This window comes from Amblyomma mixtum, chromosome 7, assembly GCF_055824585.1.
Source record: "Amblyomma mixtum isolate Tamu chromosome 7, ASM5582458v1, whole genome shotgun sequence".
Lineage (NCBI taxonomy): Eukaryota > Metazoa > Arthropoda > Arachnida > Ixodida > Ixodidae > Amblyomma > Amblyomma mixtum.
The window spans coordinates 11915578-11943040 of record NC_143018.1 but is presented as its reverse complement, the minus strand read 5'-3'; the positions used below and the strand labels follow the sequence as shown (position 1 = coordinate 11943040).

Genomic DNA, 27463 nt, shown 5'->3' with positions numbered 1-27463 from the left:
ATGTATACCCTGACGACATCAATGGTTCGCTGCATATGGCAGACTATCGCGCCCCTCCGAGAATAGTAAACATTATACTTTATAGATTTTTCATACTAATTTTAAGACCCACCTTTATGCTTTGCCAGTTTTTGTCCTCGATTCTGTCTTTCAATTCTTCCCCTGAGTTAAATAGTAAGGCAATGTCACTCCTGAATCACAGATGACTCTTCTGTCGGCATTAACTTTTATGCCTTTCTCTACCGAATTCATTTCTCTGAATGCCTCCTGTAAAAACGTGGTAAATAGGTCTTGCGAGACCGTGTCATACTGCCACATACCCTTCTTAAGTTTAATTTTCTAACTTTCTCCCGTGTTTTACTGCTTTCCCTTTGGAGGACCCTGGCGGCTGTGAAGCCGGTATAGACATCTTGGAGTATATTTACCCGCGTCTCTTCTACACCCTGGTTCCGCAATGCCTGCATGCTGAGGTTTCGGCTTAGTTGATCACTAATGATTCCTATTAAATTAAACATTTATTGCTCAGGCTACATTATTAAGATTATAAAAGCATATTTTTTTCATTTTGTGCTTGTTGCCGGGTGGCTGATGAGTCGTGTCCCAGTTATTCGACCGCGGGAACGAAAGTGTGCGTGTTCTCCACGGTTTTGTTCGTTTCAGCGTACAGCAGGGGCCGTATTCTATAAGATTATAAAAGCATTTTTTTTTTTCATTTTGTGCTTGTTGCCGGGTGGCTGATGAGTCGTTTCCCAGTTATTCGACCGCGGGAACCAAAGTGTGCGTGTTCTCCATGGTTTTGTTCGTTTCAGCGTACAGCAGGGGTCGTATTCTATAAGCTGTCCATTTTAAGATAGCCATTTTGTGTCCATCTGGTAATCTGTCATTGATCACTCGGGTATACCCGCGCATTTCAAGCGTCTGTGGAAAGCGACCCGGCAAATGGATGGCTGGCAAACGGACTTCGCCATTGGCTCGCACTGATTGCGATATGCAACCACTGGTGAGATGCATCGCAACGCTGTGTCAACAGCAAGCGACCGTATCTGACATTCGCTGCCATTAGTTGCGACATGCAGCCTACGGTGGGTTCCGGTCGCCTTCCACCCAATGGCCAGGTCACTTTCTACAGGCGCTTGAAAGCCGCAGGTACTGAGTGACCAATGACAGAGGATCAGACGAACGCGAAATGGCCATTTTAATATGAACAGCGTATAGAATACAGCCCCACTTTTCGATCTTGCATTGTTTATACGATATTCCTCACCTGAAAGTCTTTCGCCCGCTTCTGCCGTCAGCTGTGACCCCATGTTCTGCCAACGCGTGTTGTGGATAGCTGCCGTAGCACCATACATCATACTTCATAGCCTGTATGTCCGTCCCTTTACTTACCCACTCTTGCGGGGTGGGGTGGGAACTTTAGGAACTTTATCTTAACAAAAGGACAGAAGGTCCTCAAGGGTGGGTTGCTACTTCTCCAAGACTCCACGGGCCTGGGCTTTACGGAAAGCTCTGTCCACTAGCCATGTTTGGTGAGCTGTGTTGAGCATACCGCAGAGGAGGGAGATGGGTTGAGTATGGGGGGAACTGGCATAGGTGGGGGCATTCCCACAGGTAGGGTATGAGGGCGGTCTTGGCCGCCCCGCATGTTAAGCACAGCTGCCTACCGGGAGCTATTCCAGTGATCTCTGCACTGGTATTACGCGATAAAACTATCAGTGCTTGGCCGGCTGTGCTTGACCATCGAAAAAATGGTTAATCCTTGTGCCCTTCCGAGTAATCGTACGAGGCGCCCTGGAATTTTTTTTTGCATTTACTTTTGATTTTCATTTCACAATAATTTTACTTGTCCGTCGCAGACACTTCCATCAGTGTAGCGGGCATACATTCTTCGTCTGTTCGCGTAAACCTTCAGTCTAAAGTTGAGATTGTACCGTCTTACATTGCATCTATCGTACTCAACCACATTAACTTTAATCATTTAACTCTACTATACCCCATTTCACTCTTGAGCTAACTGGAGGTGATCGGCAGAGGTTTTCGCCCTACAGTGAATCTAACCGGTCGATCATGATGATGATGATGATGATGATGATGATAGTTCTGCCATAAATTTTGCAGCAAAACCACGAGAAAGAGAAGCTGCGAAGCCCAATCAGCCGAACAGCAGCTCGAGGCTGTCGTTGGGCGATGTGGCGAGCAGAAATAAGACAGCAAGACAAAGGCGTGTTTTTCCACAGGCCGGTCACTTTACTCACAATGACAAGACGAGAGCGCTTGAAGTAAAACACATCTCTTCTCCAAACGCGCTCCATAAAAATAATAATCGTCATAAAAAACGGGCAGCACTCATGCGGGAAGACGTCTCTCATAGACAGCGCTGAAATATCCAAACGGGGGCACACAAACGCATAAAGAAAAAAATATGCGGTTTTGTTTCTTCCTTTTTTCTTTTCCTCAAGAGGCAAGGGGTGGCGACAGCAAAAAAGGAATGCTTTTCAGAAAGTGGCCAGAAATAAAAAGGTGAAACCCCAGTCATTATCACGAAACTCTCTAATGAGGAGTAAACGCACTGTTTTTTTTTAATTTTTGTTGAGCATTAGATTTTTTCTTTTAAGTAAGCAACAATGGTTTTGTCATTTTTGTTCCAGGCTGCTTAATCGCTGTATGTTTGTGGCAAAAAACAAAACTGCCAAACGGAGAAAGTTTTTATGCACCGTCCATCTTTTCTTGGCGCCAAGACGTATAACCAAGCCCCACTGCCACAGTGAAGCTGCAGTTGCTCAAACTATTCGATTCCTTTAATTGTTTTTAGCTTTGGTTGCAGAATGAAAACTGCAGAATGAAACAAAAGGATAAGCAGAACGCGATGACAGGCAGCAAAAAATGCATCCCCCCCCCCCTCCCAACGAAAGAAAGTAACAAAAACAAGAAAAACGTTCGAGTTTCACTTGTGGAACTCAATTCTACGCACACAAAACATAAGATGTCCAGTTTCCGTTGACATCGCAACAGTAAACGCGTTAGAATTTTGCTATTCTGCCATTTCTTTTTATCTTTATTTACCTAGTAAGGAAGTGACGACGGGCGGCCCAGAGACACATGGTATCCCTCACCAAATTTTGACAATAGCTTGTTGGTGAAATTGGTGAAAACAACGGCGCGCAGAGCCCCCTCTTTGGAACAGTCAACTGAAGAGTATAGAAAGAAGACACATCATGCTTAGCAAAGAGAAGAAAACGTGCAATAGAGAACAAGAATCAAAGGCACGGCTCCTCTCGAAGTAAAGAAGACAAGAAACGAGAGGCAGTACCGCGCTGCCTTTACATCTGTTGTCTCTATTTCCGAATATATTTCCTGCACACACTGACGCGTAGGTCTTATCTGAAAAGAATATCAAACAAGGTATCTGGCATGTGCTGAGTCTAAACTGATTAAGACTAACAATGTGGAGTGTTTTGAGGAGCAGGGCATGCTAAGCATCTCAAAGATGCTTGCACATGTACAGTCGTGAGCAATAAGATAGGGAACACAGTCTGAGCGTTTATTTAGTAATTACTTCATAATTATGCATGACGAGCAGCGTTTTTTTTTCTATTATCAAACTAGTCTTTCTCTTGGCGTATAGTAACCAAAAGTCGTCCTGAAATTTAATGCAATGCCACCGCGGTGGCTCAGTGGTTATGGTGCTCGGCTGCTGACCCGAAAGACGCGGGTTCGATCCCGGCCGCGGCGGTTGAATTTCTTTGGAGGAGAAATTCTAGAGGCCCGTGTACTGTGCGATGTCAGTGCACGTAAAAGAACCCCAGGTGGTCGAAATTTCCGGAGCCCTCCACTACGGCGTCTCTCATAGCCTTAGTCGCTTCGGGACGTTAAACCCCATAAACCAACCAACCAAATTTAATGCAGAAATAACCAGAAAATTCGCATATTTGTGCAAAAAGTTTCACACCTGTTACATTGCTCACGATAGTACACTGAACTAAACTTACATGGATAATTGTTTGAGTAAAGTGTAAAATCGCATTTAGCCAATGTCGCGCGTCCAGTCTAAACCTAACTATCTGCAGTTCAGAAACAAAAAAAGAGCGGAGGCAGAAGCACCAAGATAACCTTGCAACTAAGGATGAAAATGACACACACCAGATTAAAAGACCCTTATCTAAATACAGAGCGACAGAAGTTGTTGCCAATCGCTGCTAATTCTCAGTTCCTCGCGCTACTTTGGTCGAAGTAAGTATCTCAGAATGTAAGACCAGCGTTGCTCAACGCATCTGCGTTGAAAGAAGGCGGATGTTCGCGCCTTATGAGCCAGCTCAGCCATGAGTTCTCCCTAAGCGATGTCGTATGAGATTGAAAACAACGACTAAAAAATACCTCACACACAAGTGGTACTTCTTTACCGACTAGAATCTTTCGTGAGAGGATTGATATGTAAATTACTGCTGCTTCGTAGGAATACCGATTGACGAAGAGGCCACCGATAGATGAAAACGCGCGAAGAGAACGGGAGAAGCGATTGCACGCAGTCTGGGTCGTTGCCAAGACGGCAACTTAGGACAAGGCTGAGAAGACTTCCCGGAACGCCTCGAGACTCAGCCCTGTGCTTAAGGTGACAAATGTGACGAGTAACGCATTGTAATTGAAGCCTGTCGTCAACACTCGCGTGGGGCGTAACTCAAGTTTGAGAAAGGTGAGACGAAGGCTGGCGGGAAAGGCTTAACGTTTTCCCGAGTTGCTTCTGCACACACACGCACACAAAGAAACGAAAACCACCCGATGGGCACTGAACCTCCCATGGACGTCCTGCAGACATCCTAAACATCCGCAGGACGTCCATGGGACTTCCAATGCCCATTGGGCAGACGCAGGAAGCTTAGTTAGCTTGTTCGTGAAGCACGAAATGAGACGTTACAGAGCAGCTAATCAGCAGTTTTTCAGTTCATTGAGCAAGTTGTAACCCAGCCGGCTGAACGTTACGTAGAAAAAAGTAAAAGAAGAAAATGAGTAAGAGTACAGGATGAGTATGTCTCACTTAATACAGATGCGTATGACTTTTCCGAATCGTAAAAACGTGTGCGGCGGAAGATCTGCAAGGCGACGCAGATAAAAAAAAACACAACAGATATTGGATCCGACAAAGCCTGTTTGTTAGAGGCAAGGGAGGCTGATTGTTCTGTCGTCTAAATACGGTATGACAATAATACTGCGTTAACATAAAATCGCCACTGTTCTGTGCTCCTCGTATGTACATTCACTCACACGTCCAAACGCATTATATATCTTGAGAGCAACTGTACCTATCCAGACAAAAATTAAAGAAAAAGTAAATGCAGGGCATTGAGCATTCCTTAAATAATACCTCTCTAATGATTTTAAGAGACGCCGTGAAAAAAAAATGGCTGCGAACTGGATATCAGAGTAGATGAAAGCAGCTAATGGATTAAAATCTTGACAGAAGCATTCCTCGTATATACAGGTAATATTTACACAAAGATTGCGGCACGCTGAGACAGCCTATATGCTGTGGTATGTTAAAATATACAAGCACTGAAGATATGTTTTTAAAGCATGGCATGCGGTTGAAACACGAATTAAAGGAAAAAGACCTAGCGGCTGTTTAACAGCTGCCTGAAGAGCGAAGCTGACCACATCATATTCTTTGGTGGGAAGCAAATCAGTGTTATGATGTACTGTGCAATACTATAGCAGATTTGGTATACCATGCGACACTGCTGCTATGATCTTTAAAAAAAAGATAAAAAAGTATCTTTGTCATTGGGATCAGATTAGCACCACCGTGGAGGCGGAGCACTTTGAACAAATTTGGTATTAAGCCTTGATACAAAGCTGTCGCAAGAAAATAAAGCGCAAAATCTTTGTCAATGCGCCACCGCGGCATGCTTCTAAACAGTTAAGCAAACTGGCTCAAGTTTTCTTGCAGCTGAAGACAGCTAGAAAAATGCGATTACAGAACATTACGATATCCGTAGCAGCCTTCAGAAGTTCAAATAAAGTGGTCGTAAATTCAGAAAGTTCTCGATTCAATGAAGTGGCATTGAACAAAAATGAAGCGAATGCTGTGAAAGATTTCCAGCTGTGATGCATCGACCACAAGTGGATGAAAGAGAGGAGTACCATGCTGCAAAGCTTAAAGCATGCGTTCAGCGCATAAAGTGATGTGTGAACATTGTAAAGTGTGTCACTAAATGCACTAGTTTATCCAAGCCTTCTAAATTTAAAAGCCACCAAAGGTTTCCGACAATTTAGGGCGGCGACTGAGGTAGTTTGCATTATTAAAATTCAAAATAAAATGCAATTCGGACGTGGCAAAAGGAAAAAAATACTGGCTGCCGCCTTATGTGAATATGAAGCGCTGAAATGAAAACTTTCAAAGGTTGCCAGCAACAGTTGTATGAGCGAGTGAAAGCAGAGGAAAAAAACTAAAAAAATATAGCGCATAGCGTGGCTACGTCGACTGTACGGCCATGCATTCATTAAACATGTATTGCACCTTGGGTATTTATAGAACACAAAAATATTTTCTGAAACAAAGGCAAAACCACGAAAAACAAAAAAGCATGCCTTGAAAGAAGACATAAAAATAGTGCTGAAGATTCAAGGGTAACAGGACAATAAAAAAAAAGATATGAACACAGTGTTTCACCAATAAATATATGCGTTTCGCACCGCCCTACAATATTTCTTGCACAGCGACATCAAGATGAGAATTAATTCAGCATCTAATGAGCAACTGTCGCGCCGTTGAAAACGTTGGCGACATAAATACTGTGACTTAAGCGACAGAAAGGAAAGACGTGCCTTCATTTCCTCCCTTTGCTATCACTCGTCGTTCGTGTATGGTACAGCACTGTGAGGAGACATTTCACACAGCCACTACGTACAACACGCAAGAAGTGCATTGCTTGATAATTATTGCCTTCAGTTTGCCATAGGGCGCTGGAGGTGGCGATTCCATAAGCCAGAACGGGTGCTTTAAGAAGTATCTCGGAGATTGTAAATAAAGTGTACCACAAGACGTCAACCCCGGTTGATATGCCCTAGTTAGAGCGCATCTCTTCGTTAAAGGGAAGCTGAAACGGTTTTTTGAGAATTCGGGTTTATTCCAGAATTCGGATCTCTCAAGCATCTAGATGAACCATGAAAAGTATTTTTGCACTAGCATTTTGAATGGTGTCATAATCATCGATTAAAACCAGGATGATGTTTAGGTTTCTTCTCACCACGTTGGAGGAGTGCGGCGAAACTCGGCAGTGACGTCATTGTTGCCCAAATTTCAGATGCCCGCTGCTTACGCCTGCATGCTGCTGTGCGTCGTCAGATGGCGCCAAACAATGCATCGTGAGCTTCACCTTCGATGGCGTCGGTTTTCTTTCATGGAATAACCGTTTCTTCGCTGGAAACGTAGTGCCGTGATACGTGACGTCATTATCGGGGCCTCTGCCCGTCGCTGTGCACTACGGAGAAGCCTGAACGCCGACGACGACTTTATTCGGCGATTACGCCACCATTTCAAATGCTAGAGCAAAACGATTTTGCAGGCTTTACCTGCACTTTTCGCACATTCGGCAACCTTAAACTCAACGAATTTTAAAACCGCTTCAGTAGCCCTTTAACACATTAGGCTGAACTCTGTTGTCAATTCGTCTGATTTAAACGGTCGCTCTGCGCATGCGCCCGTCTCCTCCTCTGCACTCTTCCGAGCTCCACTGGTTGAAAGCTAACCGCCACCTTTTATCGCGCATGCGCAGTTCGTGTTGGCGACGAGATTAAGTGACTGACGAGGACAACTTCAAGCACACTCCTGCCACTTCACATGCACAGTTGGCATATCGTGGAAGCGGAGCGCGGCTACGCCATTTGCAAGAATTTCTTTTTAACCAGTTTTCTGTGCACTCCCTAGAGGGGACCACATCTTGCGAAAAAAGTGAACACGGCAAAGAGCGCACAAAAAAGTCTTTTTTTTTCTACATTCCAATTCCACAGTTTAAAGATTTGCTAATATATTATTTCCCGTCTACTTAGCCGCCCGAATCTTTGTCCAAGCTTGATCTGTAAAGTTTTGACATGGACGTAAACAGACTGGTGAATAACTAGGGCCATTATGTGAAAGTAGGAGTCTCAATATGTGCTACCTTGAGCGTAAAACAAACTTTTTCCCCGTTCTGGCATCCGGAAGCCCACCTTGAGAAACACACTGAGAAGACAGAGAGGGAAGAGTTTGCAGAGTGACGAGAACACATCGAAGAAGGTGAAGAAGGAGAAGTTGAAGAGTTCAGGCGAGTACAAGAGAGCCACACTTGACCAACCATCGGCCGACAAACGACAGACTATAGGGCAAAGAAAAAAAAATTAAAAAGAAGATTCACGGCAAGGGATGCAGATTCAATCTGTGTCCGTGGGTCAAACGGGCGAGAATTCTCGCTTTGGCAACAATTTGAGCTTCCGACCCCCGCAGCAGGCTTCGTGGTGGAGACCTCGCCCTCCAGTCGCTGGCGAGGGACCCCCAACGAAGACTCAATGGCGGGCGGGGTCCGATGGCTGTGGCACGTGACCGCAGGGACGTCCATGACATGTACACATATGGCACCCAGGAGGAGATGAGGACGCCACAGGTCTCTGCGCCCTGTGGCCCCGAAGACGGCCCCTCCGGACTTGAGGGGAAAAAAAAAAACTTCCGACACACTGTATAATGGCTCGGAGGTGACTGCAGTCTTGGCTCACGTCTGGGGTAAAGACGGCCGCTGTCCATTACGTGGGGACGCGAAGAGAGAAGACAGAAGAAGAGGTCGCGCGCTGAAACGAGGGTCCCACACGGCACGCCGCCTCATGGTCCGAAGCGGGGCCCCACACACGTCACTGTTCCTGCCGCACATGTCCCGGCCCCATTGCCCGATTGTTGGTTATCACAGCACTGAAGCGGTACGGTGCAATAGTGACTCTACGGCGCAACGACAGAGGGCGCCACCAGCCTCGCGCACTCTGCTGCATTTGCTACTGCCACTGGTACTGGTGCTTGCACTGTTGTTGCGTGTGTTGCTGACGAATTCTTCGCTGGGTAGGTGCTAGCTGTATGCTGAAAACTTTTGTGCTTTAGATGTGTTACTGTTACCGACGAGCCTGAAAACGTATATTAAAAAGTACTACAGATTCTAGGCGCATGATATTTCTGTTGCTAGGCCGCAAAAATGCAAACGTATTTTAGATTTCTGGTAAGGGTGGTCATTTTGAGGCCACTGAAATAATGTAATAAGAATAGACGCCTCTCTCTGAAAGAAACGAACAGTTTTTAAAACCAAGCCAAGTATAATAGAAATCAATTTTTGTGGTCGTATTGATCAGAGAATCAAGGTCATGCATTTCAGGTAAGAAAAACTTCACAGAAAGGAAAACTTCCTGCTCATCGCTTAACGACATGCTGCTTGGAGTCAACTAAAGATTGTGTCAAACTGATTTGATTTCTGTGGAGTGAATTTAGCTTGTTATTAAAAGATGATTCCGATATTCATTTTGTTGTTCTGACTTCTCAAGAAACAGGAGTTTCGCGCACTGTGTAAGCGAGAGGGCCTGTTCTGCGCGTCCTCCTGTTTTTACGTCCTCCAACTAACCACAACATCAGCGCCATCAGTGGCGGCAAGCAGGCAGGCAGACATCAAGCGATCTGCACTTAACGCACATCACAGGAGAAGTCTTGGCGTTCGTCGTAGAGAAGCCGGGGAAAATTTTCCGGTCCACCACGGTCGGCTGCAGACTCTGGGAAGTGGTGCTATGGCACATAATGTCGACTGGGAGAAGTCAGGTCATGAATGCGCAGGCCGTGCACAGACACCTACATCGGTTTGATTCTGCGGAATCCGCCATACTCATTCGCGCGTTGCACATCATGAATATTAGCCTGTAAATTTTCTGGTAATCTTGGTAATCTTGGTGCAAACAACCGCACTACTGGCGCTACGGGCAACCAGCGTTAACGCGGTAGTATAGACCTACCACCGCATCTGTATCAGTGTCATCTTCCCAGGCGTTACGTTTATCTTGACGCCTGGAAGATTCCATGTAGTAATCAGGCAATCATGTTCCCCCGAGCTCATGTGTTCCTTCCCAGTAGACTTTTCCAGTCGGTGGTGCTATCTGCAACTTAAATAAACTTCATAGGTACTTCAATTGTCCTGCGAAAGCTCAACATTCATGCTAGCGGCATCCACGGACAAGTATCCTCAACAACTTGGTCGCGAAAAGGCAATTGATATCTTCCTTCCTAAATTAAGCGCAGGAAACTAAATAATTTGTATCTTATCGATGTATCCCTGAAGGTATTTTACTATGATTCAAGTGGCAGCCAGTAGCGCAAAGGATATGTACGGAATAGTAGGTAATTATTCCTTTCATATTGCTTCACAGCTGAAGGTTGCGTGAGGTCAGCAAGGGCCCACAGACTGCATTCACCATTTCCCAGAGCCTGTAAACCAGACAGCGCGGCGTTTCGAATGCTTCTCTCGCGGCTACTATCCGCAGGCTGTGTCGCAGGGGCGAGGCGGGGTAGCCACACGAAGCGGCTTCGGCTACGGACGGTCGTCGGCGGCAGCGGCGGCCTACTTCTTTGCATCTTCTTTCTTGGGGTCTACGGAGCCCAGGTGGGCGGCGCCACCGGGGTAGCTGTTGATCTGCTTCTCGAGGTACTTGACCGACTCGTTCAGGAAGTTCTGCACGGCCGTCAGGGCGGCCACGATGGCCGGGCTGCCGAAGCCGTGTGTGATGAGCGAGAAGTGCGTCAGGTGGCGCTGTATGTTGGGCTCGAGGATGTTCTGGGGCCGCGTGTTGCACAGCGGGGACCGGTCCTGGTTCAGCAAGTCCACGAACTCTTTTACCATACCCCTGCAAGGCAACAGGAACGGGAACTAGGTTATAAAGCGTCGTGAAACAGGAGCCCATTGCTGTTCCTTCAGTTCTACGCACCCTACAACACGGCCTTTTCTCCTATACTGTCGCCCTCTCCACACCCTTCGTCCCTCCACATCACCCCCTTCATGAAGTGTCTGGCTGTACAGGGCGTTCCGTATTTATCTGTCTGGGTTGTAAAAAATTATCCCGCGCAAACTACTTGCCTGCTTGTGCTCCAGCGGACCGTAGGGTAGCTTATGATAGTCTTCGTTTTTCGGTAAATAATTTAAACTTCGGAACTTGCCCGAATTGCCTGGAATCTGCGAAAAACTGCACTCGTCCGCGCGGAGAATTTTCGTTTAGGCGAGCACAGCAGCAGATTTGACAGGCTGCGCCATCTGGGGTATTCGAGACGTACTGCACCTCCGAGCAGGGATATTGATTGTCTCACTGTGCGCCAGATGGCGCAACCTCTCCATTCGGCTATCGCAATCGCCTCGGTGAAAAAATTCTGCGCGCAGACGACTCCAGTTTTTCGCTGTTTCTGGGCAGTACAGGCAAGTTCCGATGTTGAATTATTTATCGGAAAATGCAGACTGTCACAAGCTACTCTGTGGTCTGTGCTGGAGCAGAAATAGGCCATTGGTTTGCGCAGGATAATTTTTTACAACCCAGACAGATAAATACGGAACACCCTGTATAAGCTAGAGGTCTAGCCCGCCTTCGTCAACCAGGCGCAAGATTTACTGAGAGCTCCAATTATGCCCTCAAATAAAATGCTTATTTCTCTTTCTATTCGCTCAAATGTATCTACAGAAGTTGATGTCAGTCCTAGCAAAGATGCAGTAGCATCAAAAAGAAACCACTGGCTGTTAACTTGAGACAATCAAAAGAACCTGCCCAAGCGAGTCCTCTTATCATACTGTATTAGGTATTCACACTGCATTAAAAGACAAGCAAGACAATGACAAAAAACACGGAACACCGGAACTCTTCTTTTCACAGCGGACAAAAGGAGCAAGAACAGATTGGTGTCTTGAACGATGCATTACAAGAGGTGGTTAGGACCTGTTAACATTTTTACAGCCGTCCTTTCAGTAAAATTTGCAGCTGAAAATTCTTACTCAGACTTCATGTGCAATACGGCTAAAGGGGGCACCCAATTTTTGTTCAAGGAAATAGAAATCCAAAATTTAGTGTTCCAATTTAGTAATTTTTGCATACCCAAAAATTCTGAACGAGCGCATTTTTCAACGAGAGATTGTTTATGAACACAGTTTTTTGATACGTCGTAAGATTCCACTATGACCATTAACGTATCCGCAGATCTACCCTCGGCACGCTTGGTTTTTTTTTTTTTTGCTATTAACTTTTTTGGTATCGTCAAAAACGCTCCCCATTAGTTTTCTGTGGCAGTCTTTACTTGATACGAGCGATGGATAAATTTTAAGAGACAGGTTTTGCTACGCACCTGAGGAATATTTCCATACCAGTACCTTGGAATATTCCATAGTTGCCTCACAATTAAAACTGATGCCCAAGTATCCCGGACTTGAAAAAGTGGGGCGATATGAAGCGCTGGATGGACGTATATTGTAGAAAGATTTTTCAGCAGCGGTTCATGCCATGAACTGCTGTCATACTCGAGTTCATGCGCGTTGAGCTACGGCTGGAACAATAATAAGGAGTTCCCCTCTAAGCGTCCGGCTTAATCTGCAAGTCTAACTGCATAGACAAAAACAGTCGTTGCTTCTCTCGATGAAAGGAAACGAAGTCAGTGTGGCGGCCATGCCCAACAACACTCGCAGCCTTATTCCGGTAAGGCACGCAACCGAAGCATTAATGCGCCAACACGGGCGTCTCGGCGAAGAAAATTTGAAGCCTCGAACGACGTTCCTTTCACCGGGAAGCGACGTGGGCAATAATGGGCGAGCGCGGGTCAATGCCAAATCGTGTGGCCCATTCGCAGAATGCAGGGAGGCATCAGCCCTAAAAACCAGTTCCCGGCCGCTAAGGATTCGCCATCTGTGCCTCCGTGTGCCAGGCAAGGCAACAATTTCGGTAACAACGTCTGAAGTTTCGATTACGACTGTCTGTCTGTGGGTACACCGGAGCGAAGCAAGAACTAAGGTGACAGGCGAGCGGACGAAAGACTTACAGAAAGCCCGCGACACCTGAAAAGAAAAGAAAAAAAGAGAAAAACACAGGGAAGAAAAGACTGTTGACCAATCCAACATTTTTGCCCCTACACGACGTAATCACCTCGGCCAATGAGGAAAGAGGAAAAGAAACGCTAAGCGGACCTAATAACAGGGTCTGTGCCGCGCCCGCCGTTATTATTCACATCCATCAGCGGGTTTCTCTTTTCTTGCTGCTCCGTTCATTTTCGGCCCGACCGAGAGGCGCGCCAGAGTTTTCTCGAGCGGCCGCTAGGTGGCGGCACTCTCCTCCCCAGCCCTCGCTCCCTGCCACCATAGGCCGATAGTCGTTTGACTAGCGACTGAGCCATCGGCACGACGCGGCTCTGCGTAAAATGGCCGCTGCCGCCGCCTAAATGTCGCGCGCCGGCGCGGTCTTCGGGACCAGTAATTGCAATAAATACCGCGAGCGCTTCTGAATTACAATCAGGGGAGTTATTATGGCTCCCGACGAAGAAGAAGAAGACGAAGCCGTGCACACGGTTTGGCCGCATTTCCAGCGGGGCTGGCAGAGAAGACTATAGTAGCCGTAGTTGCATGTGTGTATAAGCAGCCGCGCGTTCTGGCCGCCCTTGCGTGTGATGTTAGGAAGCCGAGCCAAGCCACGACGGAGAGCAATTAGTGGGCTTCCGAAAGGTCACCGATCTAAAGGGGACGAGCGCTGCGCTACCCAACGCGGCGAGTTGGAAAAGAAAATTACGAAGCGAACAAAAAGCGTATAGAGGCAAAACGAGTTGCGGAAGGACGCATGAATATTTCTGTCGTACGCTTAAGTACAAGCATCGACGTTCACCTAAACACGGTCGCAGCAGCAGCGTCCCCCAACTGCGCCCTCGCTGAAGAATCACAATCTTTAGCGACGGGCTCAATTTGGAGCTGCAACGCGATAGTGCTCATCAGCCGAGTGACACGTAATGAGAGACCAATAAGGCGACGCCCTCTGAAAATACCAGTGCGCCTTGTAGCTTAATATGCCCGTTAAAGGATTCTGCCGGCAAAGGGGAATAAAAATGAACAGCAGCCAGCTTTCAAAGGTTATCGACCCCCGCCAGTTCTGCATAGCAAAGTACTCTAGCAACGTGTACAAGTAAGCTACCGGAAGTAGAACGCCATAAACCGATGCAAGACATTTCGTCTGGCTAAAAAAGTAAATATTAGTTTAAGCCATAGAGGATTAAATAATCCAAACGAAAAGAGCCACAATCCTTACGTTGTTAACTCTGCTGTCCCATTTCACATGACAGATCTATTAAAGGAATGAAATTAGTTGTTCGCAAAAACGTTGGAAATACAGGGTGATCTATTTACGGGTGGAGAATAGATATAAAAAAGCAAACAGTCAGACGTGTGCCAGAACTAGCTCTATAGAGTTAGCGGAATTCGAGCCTGTACGAATTAAAAATTGAACAGTCAGTTAGGAAAACCTTTTCGTCGATGAAATCCTCTCGTCACTCTTTTGTGGCAGTTTTGTACGCTTTCATTAACATGTACCGGCTTATTTCTTCTGAGAGCTCACATCCAACGCATCTGCAGCCTCTTCGGTACGACGCACGGCTTTCAACAAGGCTGTTACAGCCGCACTAGAGTCTCATCGTTGCAGTTAGAGGTTGTCTATGTTACAGAGTCATCGAATGCAGGGGGCGTGAGGTGCGTGTAGTGTCATCCGCAGACAAGAGGGCCTGTGGTGGAAGTGCGAATGCGACTATGAAAAGTGGGCGATGTATAATCTGCAACTCGACAAGCTTTGTGGCTTCCTTAGCGAAAATTTTCCGCACTTATAAATTTCTCTTCTAAACCTCTATGCTTTGCGGCACACATGTCTACGTAGAAAACAAAAAGTTACTGTATGTCAGAGGTAGAGTAACTTGAAGTTTACATTATTCAGCCACTCTAGTCAACAGCATGGCCTGAAGCGGATAACATACCGTCGGGAACATCCGAGATCGTTGAGATGTCGACACCCGCAGAGCGGAATTGCAGACATTCTGAGAACGTGAATTCTGCTTCTCTCAGCATGTACACTCACGTTAGGTAAAAGGAAGCGCCACTTGTATACGCGCGCTCTTTGCGTAAACAAGTTACGTTAAGCGCACGTTGCCATGACGAACGCCGTAAGGCCGTAGGGCCTCCTACACACCTTCAGAAAGGGCAAGGCTTTAAAAAAAAAAAAAATGGAAGAAGGGTGACTCACTTTGTGGCAAGCAGCACTTCTTTTCTGCGGTAGAGGTCGGTTGGTTCGGCGTGATTTCTACACAGGTACTCCGCCACTTGTCTGGAAGGGAACTCGGTCTCGCAGACGTAACCGAAGTCCCGGGCTAAGTGGATGGCTTCGCCTGCGGTATAGGAGACCACAAGACGCCCTCAGTTGGCGCAAAAGGCCTCGCGCTGACAAAAAACAGTCACTAAACATTCCCTACGTTACATTCCCTTACAAAAAAGTTTTAGACAGTCTATAGAGTGTCTATAGACTTCTGTCTATAAAGTCTATAAACTGTCTATAGACAAAAGTCTATAGGCAATGCAAATGCCATAGACATTCTATAGACAATCTATAGATTTATAGCCATACACTTTTAGTAGACTTTTGTCTATAGACAGTCTATAGACTATGAATAGACAAAAAGCAATATCTATATAGGAAGTCAATAGAGTCAATAAGAAGTCTATGGACTGTCTATAGAGCATTTTTATAAGAGTTCACTAAGCTGCCGGCGTCCCTTGCTTGGGACGCGGAAGAACGAGGCCAGAGTGATTGATGCAGATGATCACGTGAGGCAAGATATGCTTGCCATTCCCAATGTGAAACCGTGCTCGTTACCACACGTCGAAGTAACGTCCCACTCACGGACAGCTTATAAAAAACCAAGAAATATAAATGAACAAAGCAAGCGTTTTTCAAGAGTGTGCACTGTTAGAACAAAGTGCGCAATCTTTCCTTGCCATCGGGATGGAATATGGAGTGAAAGTGCGGCCAGTGACGTACACTCATCAACACTTAACAATACATTCTTGGAAGCATTAGCAAAAAAAAAAAGAAGGCGTAGCATCGTGTGCAGAGCGGTAATTTCATTTTTATATCTAAAACGTCCTCACTCTTCGGGCGTGGCCCGAGAAGTTGTAATCTATGTCTCTGACAAAAAGAAACAAAGATATTTGTAAACAAATAAATAAATGGGTTAGGTAATCTTGTTCTGCTAAGGTTCCCCGAGCGTCAGCTAGTGGCTCCGCAGAGCGACCCCACGACAGTATAACAGCAGGTTCTCAAAAACAGAAAATAAGACGGGAAAGGTATTCCTGAGCATGCGCAGAACGAGATACTCTTTTAGTTTACTCAACACTTCTCCCCTGGTCTGTTAGCATGCAAATGAATAGAACTTAAGTTATTTTTGCGAAGGCTGAAGAGGCTCTAAAAAATGACGAAATTCATCTACGCGACGCGGTTCGAGTCGCCTTTTATATATATATATACAGGGTGTTTCACCTAAGACTTTCTACAATTTTTAAAAATAAGCTATTTGAATTAGATGCGCGCTTTTTCTGGCATAGCATTGTCAGTGGGGTAGTACATCATAATTCAACTAAGACGTGCTAACTAGCAGGCTTGTTAACCAATATTTAATAGTTAGCTTTTAAACTATTACCGTTGGGCTCCTTAATTATTTAGAGGCATGTAGCCCACCGTAAGTAATGTCCATATCCGTTTTTATAATCTCGAGGACGCGATTATCCTCGGCGCTGTGGCCAAACAAATTTTGGCTATTTCGACGAGTTAGGTTCACTGGAGAGGTTGCTTTACCTGCAAGCTTCTCAAACCGCATGCATTTTGGCGCGATGTAGGCGAAATTTGTTGGGCCACAGCGCCGAGGATAATCGCGTTCTCGAAATTCTAAAAACGGATATGGACATTACTTACGGTGGGCTGCATGCCTCTCAATAATTAAGGAGCCCAACGGTAATAGTTTAAAAGTTAACTATTAAATATTGGTTAACAAGCCTGCTAGTTAGCACGTCTTAGCTGCATTATGATGTACTACACCACTGACAATGCTATGCCAGAAAAAGCGCGCATCTATTTCAAATAGCTTATTTTTAAAAATTGCAGAAAGTCTTAGGTGAAACACCCTGTATATATATATATATATATATATATATATATATATATATATATAAAACAGAGCCAGTATTTCAAGCAGAAAACGCCTGTATCGTACATTCGCACTGCATAAATCGTACGCGATAGCCGACATTTCCTTCAGGGTAGATTGTGGGGACTGATTGGTGCTAAACGGACCCAGTGGCATTCGTTCTGCCCGAGGGTTTGGCCGTTATCCGACATCGCAGGCGAGATCAGTGTCGTAATTGCAGTTACGTATTCGTCGCGTGGCGGACAACACACGGGAAACTTTCTTGATCATTGTCCAGCTTCCTCGCTAGTGGAAGTTTTCTGTTGGACATTTCTGTGTATTGCTGGTCTGCTTGTAGCAATGTAAATACAGCTGCACTGGAGCGCGTGCCAAAGCAAGATCGCATGCGAGACTACAGGCGCAACAGAGATAGCCTAAAACTCCTTTGCCGGCACTCTTTCTCGAGTTTCTTTCTATTTGCATTCTTCACTAGTGCCTCGTATATCAACGCCGCGGCATTTTATTTCGCAAAAGAAAATGTCACTACTGATGAGTATCTTTTTCTTCCGTGCGTAAAGAGCCAGTTCGCAAATAAATCACATGAAAAATTGCGGGGGTGCTTACTGACCAATATGCGACGACAATGCGTTAGCATTATAACTTCTCTGTGATAACCCCAAGTGGTCGAAATTTCCGGAGCCCTTCACTACGGCTACCCTCATAGCCTGAGTCGCTTTTGGACTTTAAACCCACATAAACCATCAACCATTAATGATTCTCTTATTCTTCTTATCTTGTTTTCATATTTTCTTATTAGTCATTACCAATTTTACAAAAAGAATTTTTTTTCTAGGGAAAGGCGGGGGGGGTCTTCTCGTGGCAGACACCTTCGGTCTGTCCCTCCTCTTCCCTACAAGTGGGGAGGTGGTTACCCTCTAATCACTTTGCTACGTGCAAACCGTGGCAGGTGACAGATGACTCTTACCTGTAACAACTATGGCAGGTGAAGGTAAGTTTACAGAACACTACGCCGGACAACACCGGGCACGTTTTCGTCACGGTGGTACTTTAATGCTCACGCATTAACAAACATAGTGATCGGAATCTTTCTATCCTAAAGTCGCTCAGCGCGTTGATTAACTTCAGATATCGCAATGATCTGTAATCTAGGTGTGTATTCCTGGAGGCTTAAGGGTGCCTAATCAGCCCGGTCCGTAATCCCGGTACCACAGTGAAGCCCATTCGGACTTCAGGTTAGGTCTCAGCGGGCTCGCAAGCACAACCACGTACAGGGTGCCCCATTCTATGAGGTTGCCCAGTTTAACTATACGCACTTGAGGGCCCGAGGGAAGCGCGTACGATCCCACGGACGTGATGGAGCCTGCAGCCGACGCGACTCAAGGCAACAGATGGAAGCCAATAGGGCGGCTCGCGTGTTGAGACAAGAGGGAGAGGAAGAAGAAAAAAAAACGTGAAAAGCGCTGCTAGCCGCGCTGGATTCTCGCGCGCTTGTGAGCTTCGGTAGGCGGGCCCCCGGCCAAGCGACCTCCGAACTGCCTGTCCATGGAGCAATCCCGTGACGCGGGCCGCGCATTATCCCCGTCCACCGACAACCGACTAATGCTGACGAAAAGCGAAAACGAGCGGCACGCAACAATGAACGCCGTCGACCAGGATGCGCTGAACACTGGCCGGGGGGACGTCACATCTTGAAAGGAGAAAATGACCAGCGTGTAAGCACGAGACGACGAAGACAACAACAGACCTCTTCGGATGAAGGCTATATATACAACTGTGTACACAAAGCCGTATATATCGAGATAGACACAACAAGCTACAAACAAAGCAAGAACAGTGCGCGGCTAACTCGCGTTCGGAAGCTCTCCTTTCTGCGAAGTGAACACACACCGAAACAAGCAACGTTTGCATTATCGCCGCGCCGTGAAGACAGAGCGCGCCAGGAGACGAAAAGTGAGAGGATCCCTGAGGAGAGGGAGGATGCGAGGGCGAGAAAGCAGCCTTCCTACTCGGGCTTCACTCTTTGATTGACAGCGTCCTCGTTTGAGCGGCAGCACAAAAGCCGCGCGCGCGTCGAAATAAGCTTTTCCGAAGGCCGCCGCCGCGGAAAGCCGGCAAAATACCTGGCCGATCGGCCACGACGCGCGCGTGAGGGAAGCCGTCTTTAACATTCCTCGCATCGCGGCGTAGTGACGCGCTCAAGTCTAGGTGGGAGGGGGGGGATTGTTTAGCGGTTCCTCCCGGTGCGACTACTGCAGTTTACGCAGCCTCTGCCCCCGAGCACCTGTCCGCAAGGTCGGAGCTGATGCAGATTTGCGCAGGGTGACGGCATTCTGCGGCAGTGAGTGTGGAAGAAAGTCACAAACGGGAAAAGAAGAACGCCCGAAGGCTAAACAACTGAAGGCTTGGTTAAGAGCTTGAAGCTGCAACTTCGGACCATAGCAGGGTTTTACGTGCAAATCCAAAGGTCAGATGTGAGCAAAACAACTCAAACAAAGCAAAGCAGAGGAGAACGCAAGGGCCAGATCTATTCGCGAGGTGAGATGGATTTATATATGCCGTGCGCCACTCGTCGTGTACCTGCACGGTGACCATGAGTTCTCAGCTTACAAAATTTTTTTAGACAGTCTATAGACTGTCTACAGACTTATGTCTATAAAGTATATAGACTCTCTAGAGACAAATCGTAGAGAACAAACAGTCTATGGGCAATACAAATTAAATATACAGTCTATAGACATACTATGGATTTATGGCCATGCACTTTTAGTAGACTTTTCTCTATAGGCGGTCTATGGACTATGAATAGACAAAAAGAAATATCTATAAGAAGGCAATATAGAGTATAAGAAGTCTATAGGCTGTCTATAGACCATAATTATGGGTCGGCACCACAGGACACAAGCACCGGTGCCTGAACGTTGCTACGTGCATATTTGCGGGTGCCATTAGGGTGTCGGAAGCACGGCCCGGCGCTGCATGAGGTAACGCTGTGCAAACGGTGCTCAGAAGAGCAGGCTTCGCCTCTAGCATGTCGTGGAAACATGGCAGCTGCTAGACACCTCACCGCTAGCTGTGAGCCAGAAATCGCAGCTGCCCATGCACAGTCCCAGGCGCACGAAGGTTCTCCGTATAGCATTCCTGAAACCTGATCGAGATCCCGCTTTTCTTTATTTATTCTTCCTGCGATACCTGCAACAGGTAATGTAGAGTTCTAACATAGTGCAGACATAGGCACGTAGACGTGCACCGGATTACCAAATGAGTGCTACGCACGCGCAGTGGCAGGTGTACACGCCACCTGGCCGCGCAGCAGGCGACCGGTAATCCGGTACTACATGCCTACGTGCGTACGTCCGCGCTATGCCAAGACAAATATAGTACGTGGGTTGATGGCTTGTACAGAATACTTAACCACGAGCGTTGTCACATAGCGCCCATGTTGATATATTGACTGAGAGAGAATCCCCGTACCCTCCTTTCTTCATTATGACTATAGATCGGCTCGCCTCTGGCATATAACTCCCAATCGACAGGAGTTGCGGCCCCTGCTATACCCCTAGTGGCTTGAGAGGGTATGGCCGGTTTCAACATTGGTTAAGCTCCGCCTTAAGGCTGCGACGCGTTAGCTTTAACGGGTTAATGCCCATATATGAGGAATTGGTCATTCTGGACTGCAATAGATCCCTGAGAGTCCTTATTTCCCTCCTGGCGCATTAGTGCAGCAGCGGTTAAGCGATGCGCCACTGCACTGCGATGGCAGGTGCTGGCACCGGTGGGCCCTGTGCGACACAGGTTGCTCTTCCCGAGCGACCAATCATTAATTTAACTGCCACCTGCCACGGTGGTCTCTTTGCTCACAATCCGGTTGGCAGGTTGTGATGACCCCACAAGGTCACGTGACCAAGGTAGCCCACGCCGACGACCCCGGACTCTCTGCACAACGTGAGTGTTAACGCTATCGCGTCAGTGCGTTCGTTGTGCGGTGTGATGCGGCTACTTTTGGTGTATTCATGTGCTTTAGGGCACATGACCTCTGATCCGCGCACGGCGGTGGGGTGGCAAGGCAGCCTGGTCAGCTCTTCGCTCCGTTACCTTAATGACAACGAGGCGATACTTACAGTTGAGGACTATATACTGCAACAGCGCTCCTGAGCACGCCACTTGCGCGGCGTTAAATGCCTCGGTGCTCCTGCCTATCGGGACAAAATGTTCAACAGCCTGTCCTCCCGCTGTGGGAGCCAATTAAAGCTTGCGGCCAACCCGTCTTGTGATTAGAACGGATGAGTCCCCCAAATCGTAACGGTCGCCGGGTTATAAGAGCTAGGGGTCGCGGAACACCGGTCACAGAAAATGAGTTGACGGTGGGCCGACACGGTGTACGGAAGAAGAGTTGTGTATACAGCGAGGCAAGAGCGCTACGCAACAAGGCAAGGGACAAGGCGGTCTTTGAACTTTCAGCGCGGAAGATGAATGGCCCGTTTGTCCTTTTTGCAGGGCAGGCTTTTAAAGAGGCGGCGCAACGAAAACGTCCGCGTGTGCTCCTCTCTAACAAGATTTCTTCGCCAGCCGCGGTCACCGCAAGTGGGCTTAGTCGCTCGCTCAGCGCTCAAAGGCGAACCGCGCGCCAAGAGAATAGAAAGAAACAATGTGAGAGCACGATCAAGAGACGAGGAAAAGAAAGAAAGAAAGAAAGAAAGAAAGAAAGAAAGAAAGAAAGAAAGAAAGAAAGAAAGAAAGAAAGAAAGAAAGAAAGAAAGAAAGAAAGAAAGAAAGAAAGAAAGAAAGAAAGAAAGAAAGAAAGAAAGAAAGAAAGCGACACGTCTGGATCGGAGGGACCTGGCGTTGTGCGCCGCTCTCGAGAGAAGAGAGTCGCCGAAACGCCGCAGCGGGCCAAGCCAAGCCAAGCATGCGTGCCGAGCCAGTGCAGGCAAGCAGAGGACTGGCCTCAAATGCAATTACTACACGACCGCCACCCGAGCCGCTCACTGTAGAAGCGAATCCCGCCACCGCCAGTAGTCGTAGTAGTAGCTGCATGCATGCACGATCTCTTTCTGCAGCGCGAGCCGCTACTTCCAGAAGTCGATAGCGAAAAAAAAAAAGACTTGAAACGCCGCGCTTGCCGGCCTCGCTGGCTGGCTGGCTGCAGCTGCAGGATTAACGAGGTGGCAGCCCTCCCGTTTCTTTCTCTTTTTTTTTTCTTACTTTTGTCGGGTAATTGGGCACCCGCTTTTAATCAGAGATCTGCCCTATAGCAGGCGCCTATAATTCGGCAGCACAGGGAACGGCCGACGAAGGATCGAACTTCGGTTCCACCCCTTCTTTATTTTCCTCCAAAAAGTATCATTTGTACCGGACGTGACAAAAGCTTGTGCACTGGGAAAGAGGTGCGGGTTTTACTCTCCTTCTTATTGGTAAGAAAGTATTCGTTAGAATGAGAGTAAAACCGACACCGAAACCCAGCGTACCTGTTAGCGCCTAGCATGCGTGCCAAGCTACACCCGTGCCAATCACATAGTTCGTCATAAGCACAACGTACACAGCACAAAAGTCGATTCTAAATAACACCATCATCATCAGCCATACTACGCCCTCTGCAGGGCAAAGGCCTCTCCCATGTCCATCCAATTAACCCTGACCGACAACAGCAATCGATAACTGACAAAAACATTTTATTTTATTGCGAATGAATTTGGTGTGTGACAGTGTGCAAATGCCACGACTGGCAAAGTGATTACGATACTGAGACCGGCAACTTTAATGGTAGTGGGTTGTGGACTATTTCGTCTGTCGTCAATTGAGTTAACGCCCATATACGCGGAATTGGTCACTCTCTACTTTACATTTATAGATTCCTGGGAGTGATCACGCAACTCCTGGCGCAGTGGTGCAGCGGTTAAGCATGCGCCCTGCGATGGCAGGTGCTCCCAGCGGTGGACTTTGTGCGACCCAGGTTGCACTTCCCGTGCGACCAATCATTAATTTAACTGCCACCTGCCATTGTGGGCGGGTTGTGATGACAACGCAAGGTCACGTGACCGAAGAGAACCCTGCCCAGGGGTCTCTTCGCTTGCAACGCCGCCTACAACAACGCCGCCGGATTATCTGAAGAAGCGCAGCCTTAACGCTCCAGCCTCCCGCGTTCAAATATGTGCCACCAGTCAGCCCAAGCTGTTATCCTATTGAGAGATTGAGAGGAAACAACATTTAAAGGGTGGCAAAACGGGAAGCTTCATGACTTGTAGCGTTCTTTTTGCAACGAAGCAGGAATAATAGATTAAAAAGTAAAACAATCTTCACAAGGATAAAAGAGAAGAAAACAAGCAGCAGTGTGACGTCAAATGAGGCAGCTAAAATCACTTCCCGTGGTTGCGTGGTATCAAGTCTTACGTCAGGATCTCGAACGACTTGGCAAGAAATACGAATTAATTAGTTGAAGAAGAACTCTAGTTTGGGCTAATTGGTTCATGATTCAACAGGAAAATGGTGCAAAAGACGTGGACAAAAGAGACAAACACGACAGGACCAGCGCCTGGTCCTGTCGTGTTTGTCTCTTTTGTCCACGTCTTTTGCGCCATTTTCCTGTTTAATTAGTTGAATTGCCAGTTCTGTTTAAAAAAAAGAAGACAAAGTTAACGTCTACTATACTGCAACTTGATCTCAGGCGGGAAAGACGTTTGCCTTTGCGTGCGTACCTATGCAAGGCACTCAAAGAAGGTTTGACAAAACTTTTGACTGAGTTAGAGCCGAGATCATATCGTCAGAACTGCAGCAGTCGCTTGGAACGAAGCCCTCTAAAACTCGCAGCTCGGTGAAACGCTGCTCGATGGTGCCAGCATCTCGGAAAAATGGGAGCCCGGCTGTTTGAAGTCCAAGGAGTTGAAGCATGACCATAGTTACATGCTGCGTCCGAAGCTGAGTACTCTTCGACTCTCAACGCTATGAAAAATTTAGTGCAGTAGGTACAGTCCTTGCCAAAAGTAACCAGGCTGCATGGGTTGCTTCTCATTCGTATAGTAGACCTCTCACATCTTCCCTAAAGACCAAAAAGTTCTTTGAAGGTGAGAACATGGGTTCTTCGTACCATATAGAGATTTAGAGCTTGAGGGCTGGCATAATAGCTGTAATATATGACTGAGAAGCAAACCGTGTGGCCTGGTTACTTTTGGCAAAGACTGTACGTCCTACAGCTTGCACCTCAATGCTAGCAAGCCCAATATGCCAGCAAACAATGACATTGACTTTGGTAACGACGGACCCGCTGTCGCTGCTTCACATTCATCATCATCATCACTACGCCCTCACTATCACCATCATCGGTCCAGTTCAACCACCGCAAGATAAAAGCCCTTCCCACTGACCTCCAATCGGGTATGTTCTACGGCCCGCTGTCCGAGCAAATCTCGCATCTTCACTCGACTACCTTCTACCCTCGGCTAGGCACTTCCGTTCTTTGGAGTCCACTTTTCCCCTTAACAGGCTATCTGTTCTCTGCGCTACATGTTCGGGACATTTAAATTTCCTCCTTATCCCTTCCTCTAGGAAGGCGAGCATTTAGAATCTGCAGGCACCTCACCAAACTTAGAAGAACACGTGAGGTGCCACCCGTGTACTCGTACACATCGTAAGCTGGATAACTTGTTTCTCCGAAAGCGTGCCGCGGTGCTCTTGGGCTTTTCTTTTGTTTCCTTTTTTTGCATACGGCCAGTCAAGCACCATTATTGAAATTCCAGCGACCGGTGTGGTCCGTGCCACGCTTGTTTTAAACCGGCCGCAGAGGCGCGCGGTGGTGTTTCATTTTCGTCCAAAGTGAAACCGAGCACAGCGCCAGCGGCAGCCGCATCGTGACTCGCGCTGCATAATGCGCCGGCCCAATTGGGGGGCTCTGCAGCTATACAGATATGTGCAACGCTGCACAAGCACGAGCAGATACGGGCGTCTGCATAACGCGGGGGACCAACTCAAACCTGTTCGTGGGTGAAATAACGGTTCACGATTGGTCGGTGCGTTTCCAGAACTTGCCAATCTCACCATAAAGCGTTCAACGAAAACTGAGGACAAGATGGAATTGTCTGTTTTACTAAAACATTCAATAGTTTGGCATTTTGTGGCTGTATTGAAGGTTGATTGGTTGGTTTATGGGGTTTAACGTCCCAAAGCGACTCAGGCTACGAGAGACACCGTAGTGGAGGGCTCCGGAAATTTCGACAACCTGGGGTTCTTTAATGTGCACTGACATCGCACAGTACACGGGCCTCTAGAATTTCTCCTCCAAAGAAATTCAACCGCGCGGCCGGGATCGAACCCGCGTCTTTCGGGTCAGCAGCCGAACGCCATAACCACTGAGCCACCGCGGCGGCGGCGGCTGTAGTGAAGGTCCTTCTGTACCAAACAAGCCCAAGAAATCTCGAAAAGTGCTTCTAGTATGCACTGCCGCAACCTCGTGCCGCGTGGCGCTACTCTCTAGAATTAACCGCGGGAATTTCGAATGTTCGGTACATCAAACTGATTTTCTATGGCCGCTAAAAATAGCTGGCGTGAGCGCAGTAAGCACTTCATAGGGCAGATATTGCAGCGAAAAGAAAGAGCCAGCCGTGATAATCGCCATGCTCGCGCAGAATCTCTCGGGACGCTCTGTTTTTCTCAAAGTTATAAGCTTAAAATAGTCCATTGAGTTACGCGACGTTCACTGTTGGTATCCAAAAGGTGGCGCTAGTTGTTGAATGTCCAAGAAAGCTGGGCACGGGATGCATTTATATCTCATAGCTTTTTTTTTTTTTTGTCGCCGCTCGATTGAAACGTATGACGTTGACGATGACGTTGAAAACCATGATCAGGACTTCGTTATCCGGAAATAAAGATTGCAGCTGACGTCACCGCGCTTAGTTCGTAAAAACAGCGTGAGGCGCTGGCAACCGCCTTTCACTTCTTGATTACTTGCTTATAAAACCTCTGCTTTCTATGAAAGTAACCTGTCATCAGAACGCCGTAATCATTCGATACAGACCAACTTCGACTTGTTCCCGGTGCCTGCTTAAGCTCCGGCCAATCGCAAAGCGATGTCGGGTGGAGCGGTGCGAACTCGGTTCCTGATTGGCTCCCACTATGTAACAATCAGAACTGTCCTCTCTTCGAAGGAGGTGAAAGCGTGGTAGCGCGTATATTAGTGTAGCGGCGGGAATATCTATCAGCGCGACGCTAAGCGTTAACAAACGAAACATGCGCTAGCTAACTCACTCAGCACGCGACAAATGTTCAGTTGGTAAAACGAGGCGTCGTCTCATTGTCGCGCACTTTGCCGAAAGGCGAATGGGCGTTGTACACTTGGCTCAGTTAAAAATAAAAAAATAAAAAATAGGTCGACCGGAGATAAGCGAAAACCCTGATTTCGGGCTCGGATGATCGATGGCCCCTGATGTCGCGCACACAAACACACAGAACCAGTCGACGCCAAGCACGCTGGGCCTGACCGTTATAATTCAGATTGCGCTCAGCGGCCGCCGGCGTCGCAGCAAGAACAGCTGTGCGCAAACAAAAACAACGGCGAACGGCTTCTACCACCAGCGCCGCCAACACTCTATAACGTTTTCGAGAGTCAAGACACAGAAGGGGAGGATACAGATCAGAGGAGATAGGAGTCGGGAATTGAACTCGCAATTTAGTAAGTCTATTAGGACCCGGATGTGTCACCACGTGAGCACACACACAGCGCGGGGTGTATACAGAGAGAACCGCAAAGCCGCGAATCAACCTCGATGGAGAGTATTGGAGGCAATACAGCAGTCAGGATAGAAGCGAGACCCGAGATTGCCATCTCTTTCGGTGCGAATGTATATATATATACGCTTCGTTTGGGTATGCATTCACGTTCCGAGAGTTTTTCGGTCGAGCAGCGTTTGAGCTTCTGGGGGCCGAGGGCCGTCTGGGATGCGCGCTCTGGGTGAATGAAAAACCGGTCTGCTCGCGACTAATTCCGATAAGAAGTGTGACGCGGTCGCCGCTGGGCTACGCCTGGCCATGCCGACTTCACATCCGAATGGGTGAAAGATAGTCCGCGACCTCGGGTGGTATTTTGAAACATATCCTGTTGTGAATGCACGCATGCCTGCTTGCGGAGGACAATAACAGGTCATGTTGCCAGGGGAAACGTTTTTCTAGGAGGATCGATTGGAATGCGGCAGGTTAGACATGGTAACGGAAGGCGAGAAATGGCCTAAGCACCGT

The 27463-nt window shown here is 47.4% G+C and overlaps 1 protein-coding gene across 2 annotated transcripts in view; it reads right to left on the bottom strand.

Annotated features, from left to right (window-relative positions):
- Window positions 1-2221: 2221 nt before the first annotated feature.
- The window catches only part of TfAP-2 (transcription factor AP-2), a 194570-nt gene continuing 169328 nt past the window's right edge, over window positions 2222-27463 (bottom strand). For both annotated transcript variants that reach the window (XM_089551718.1, XM_089551717.1), the window contains exons 6-7: window positions 15289-15430; window positions 2222-10893 (exon numbers count right to left, since the gene is read on the bottom strand). In XM_089551718.1, the coding sequence (XP_089407844.1) occupies window positions 10611-10893; window positions 15289-15430 (425 nt within the window). In that variant the 3' untranslated portion in view covers window positions 2222-10610. The remainder of the gene's footprint in view (window positions 10894-15288; window positions 15431-27463) is intronic.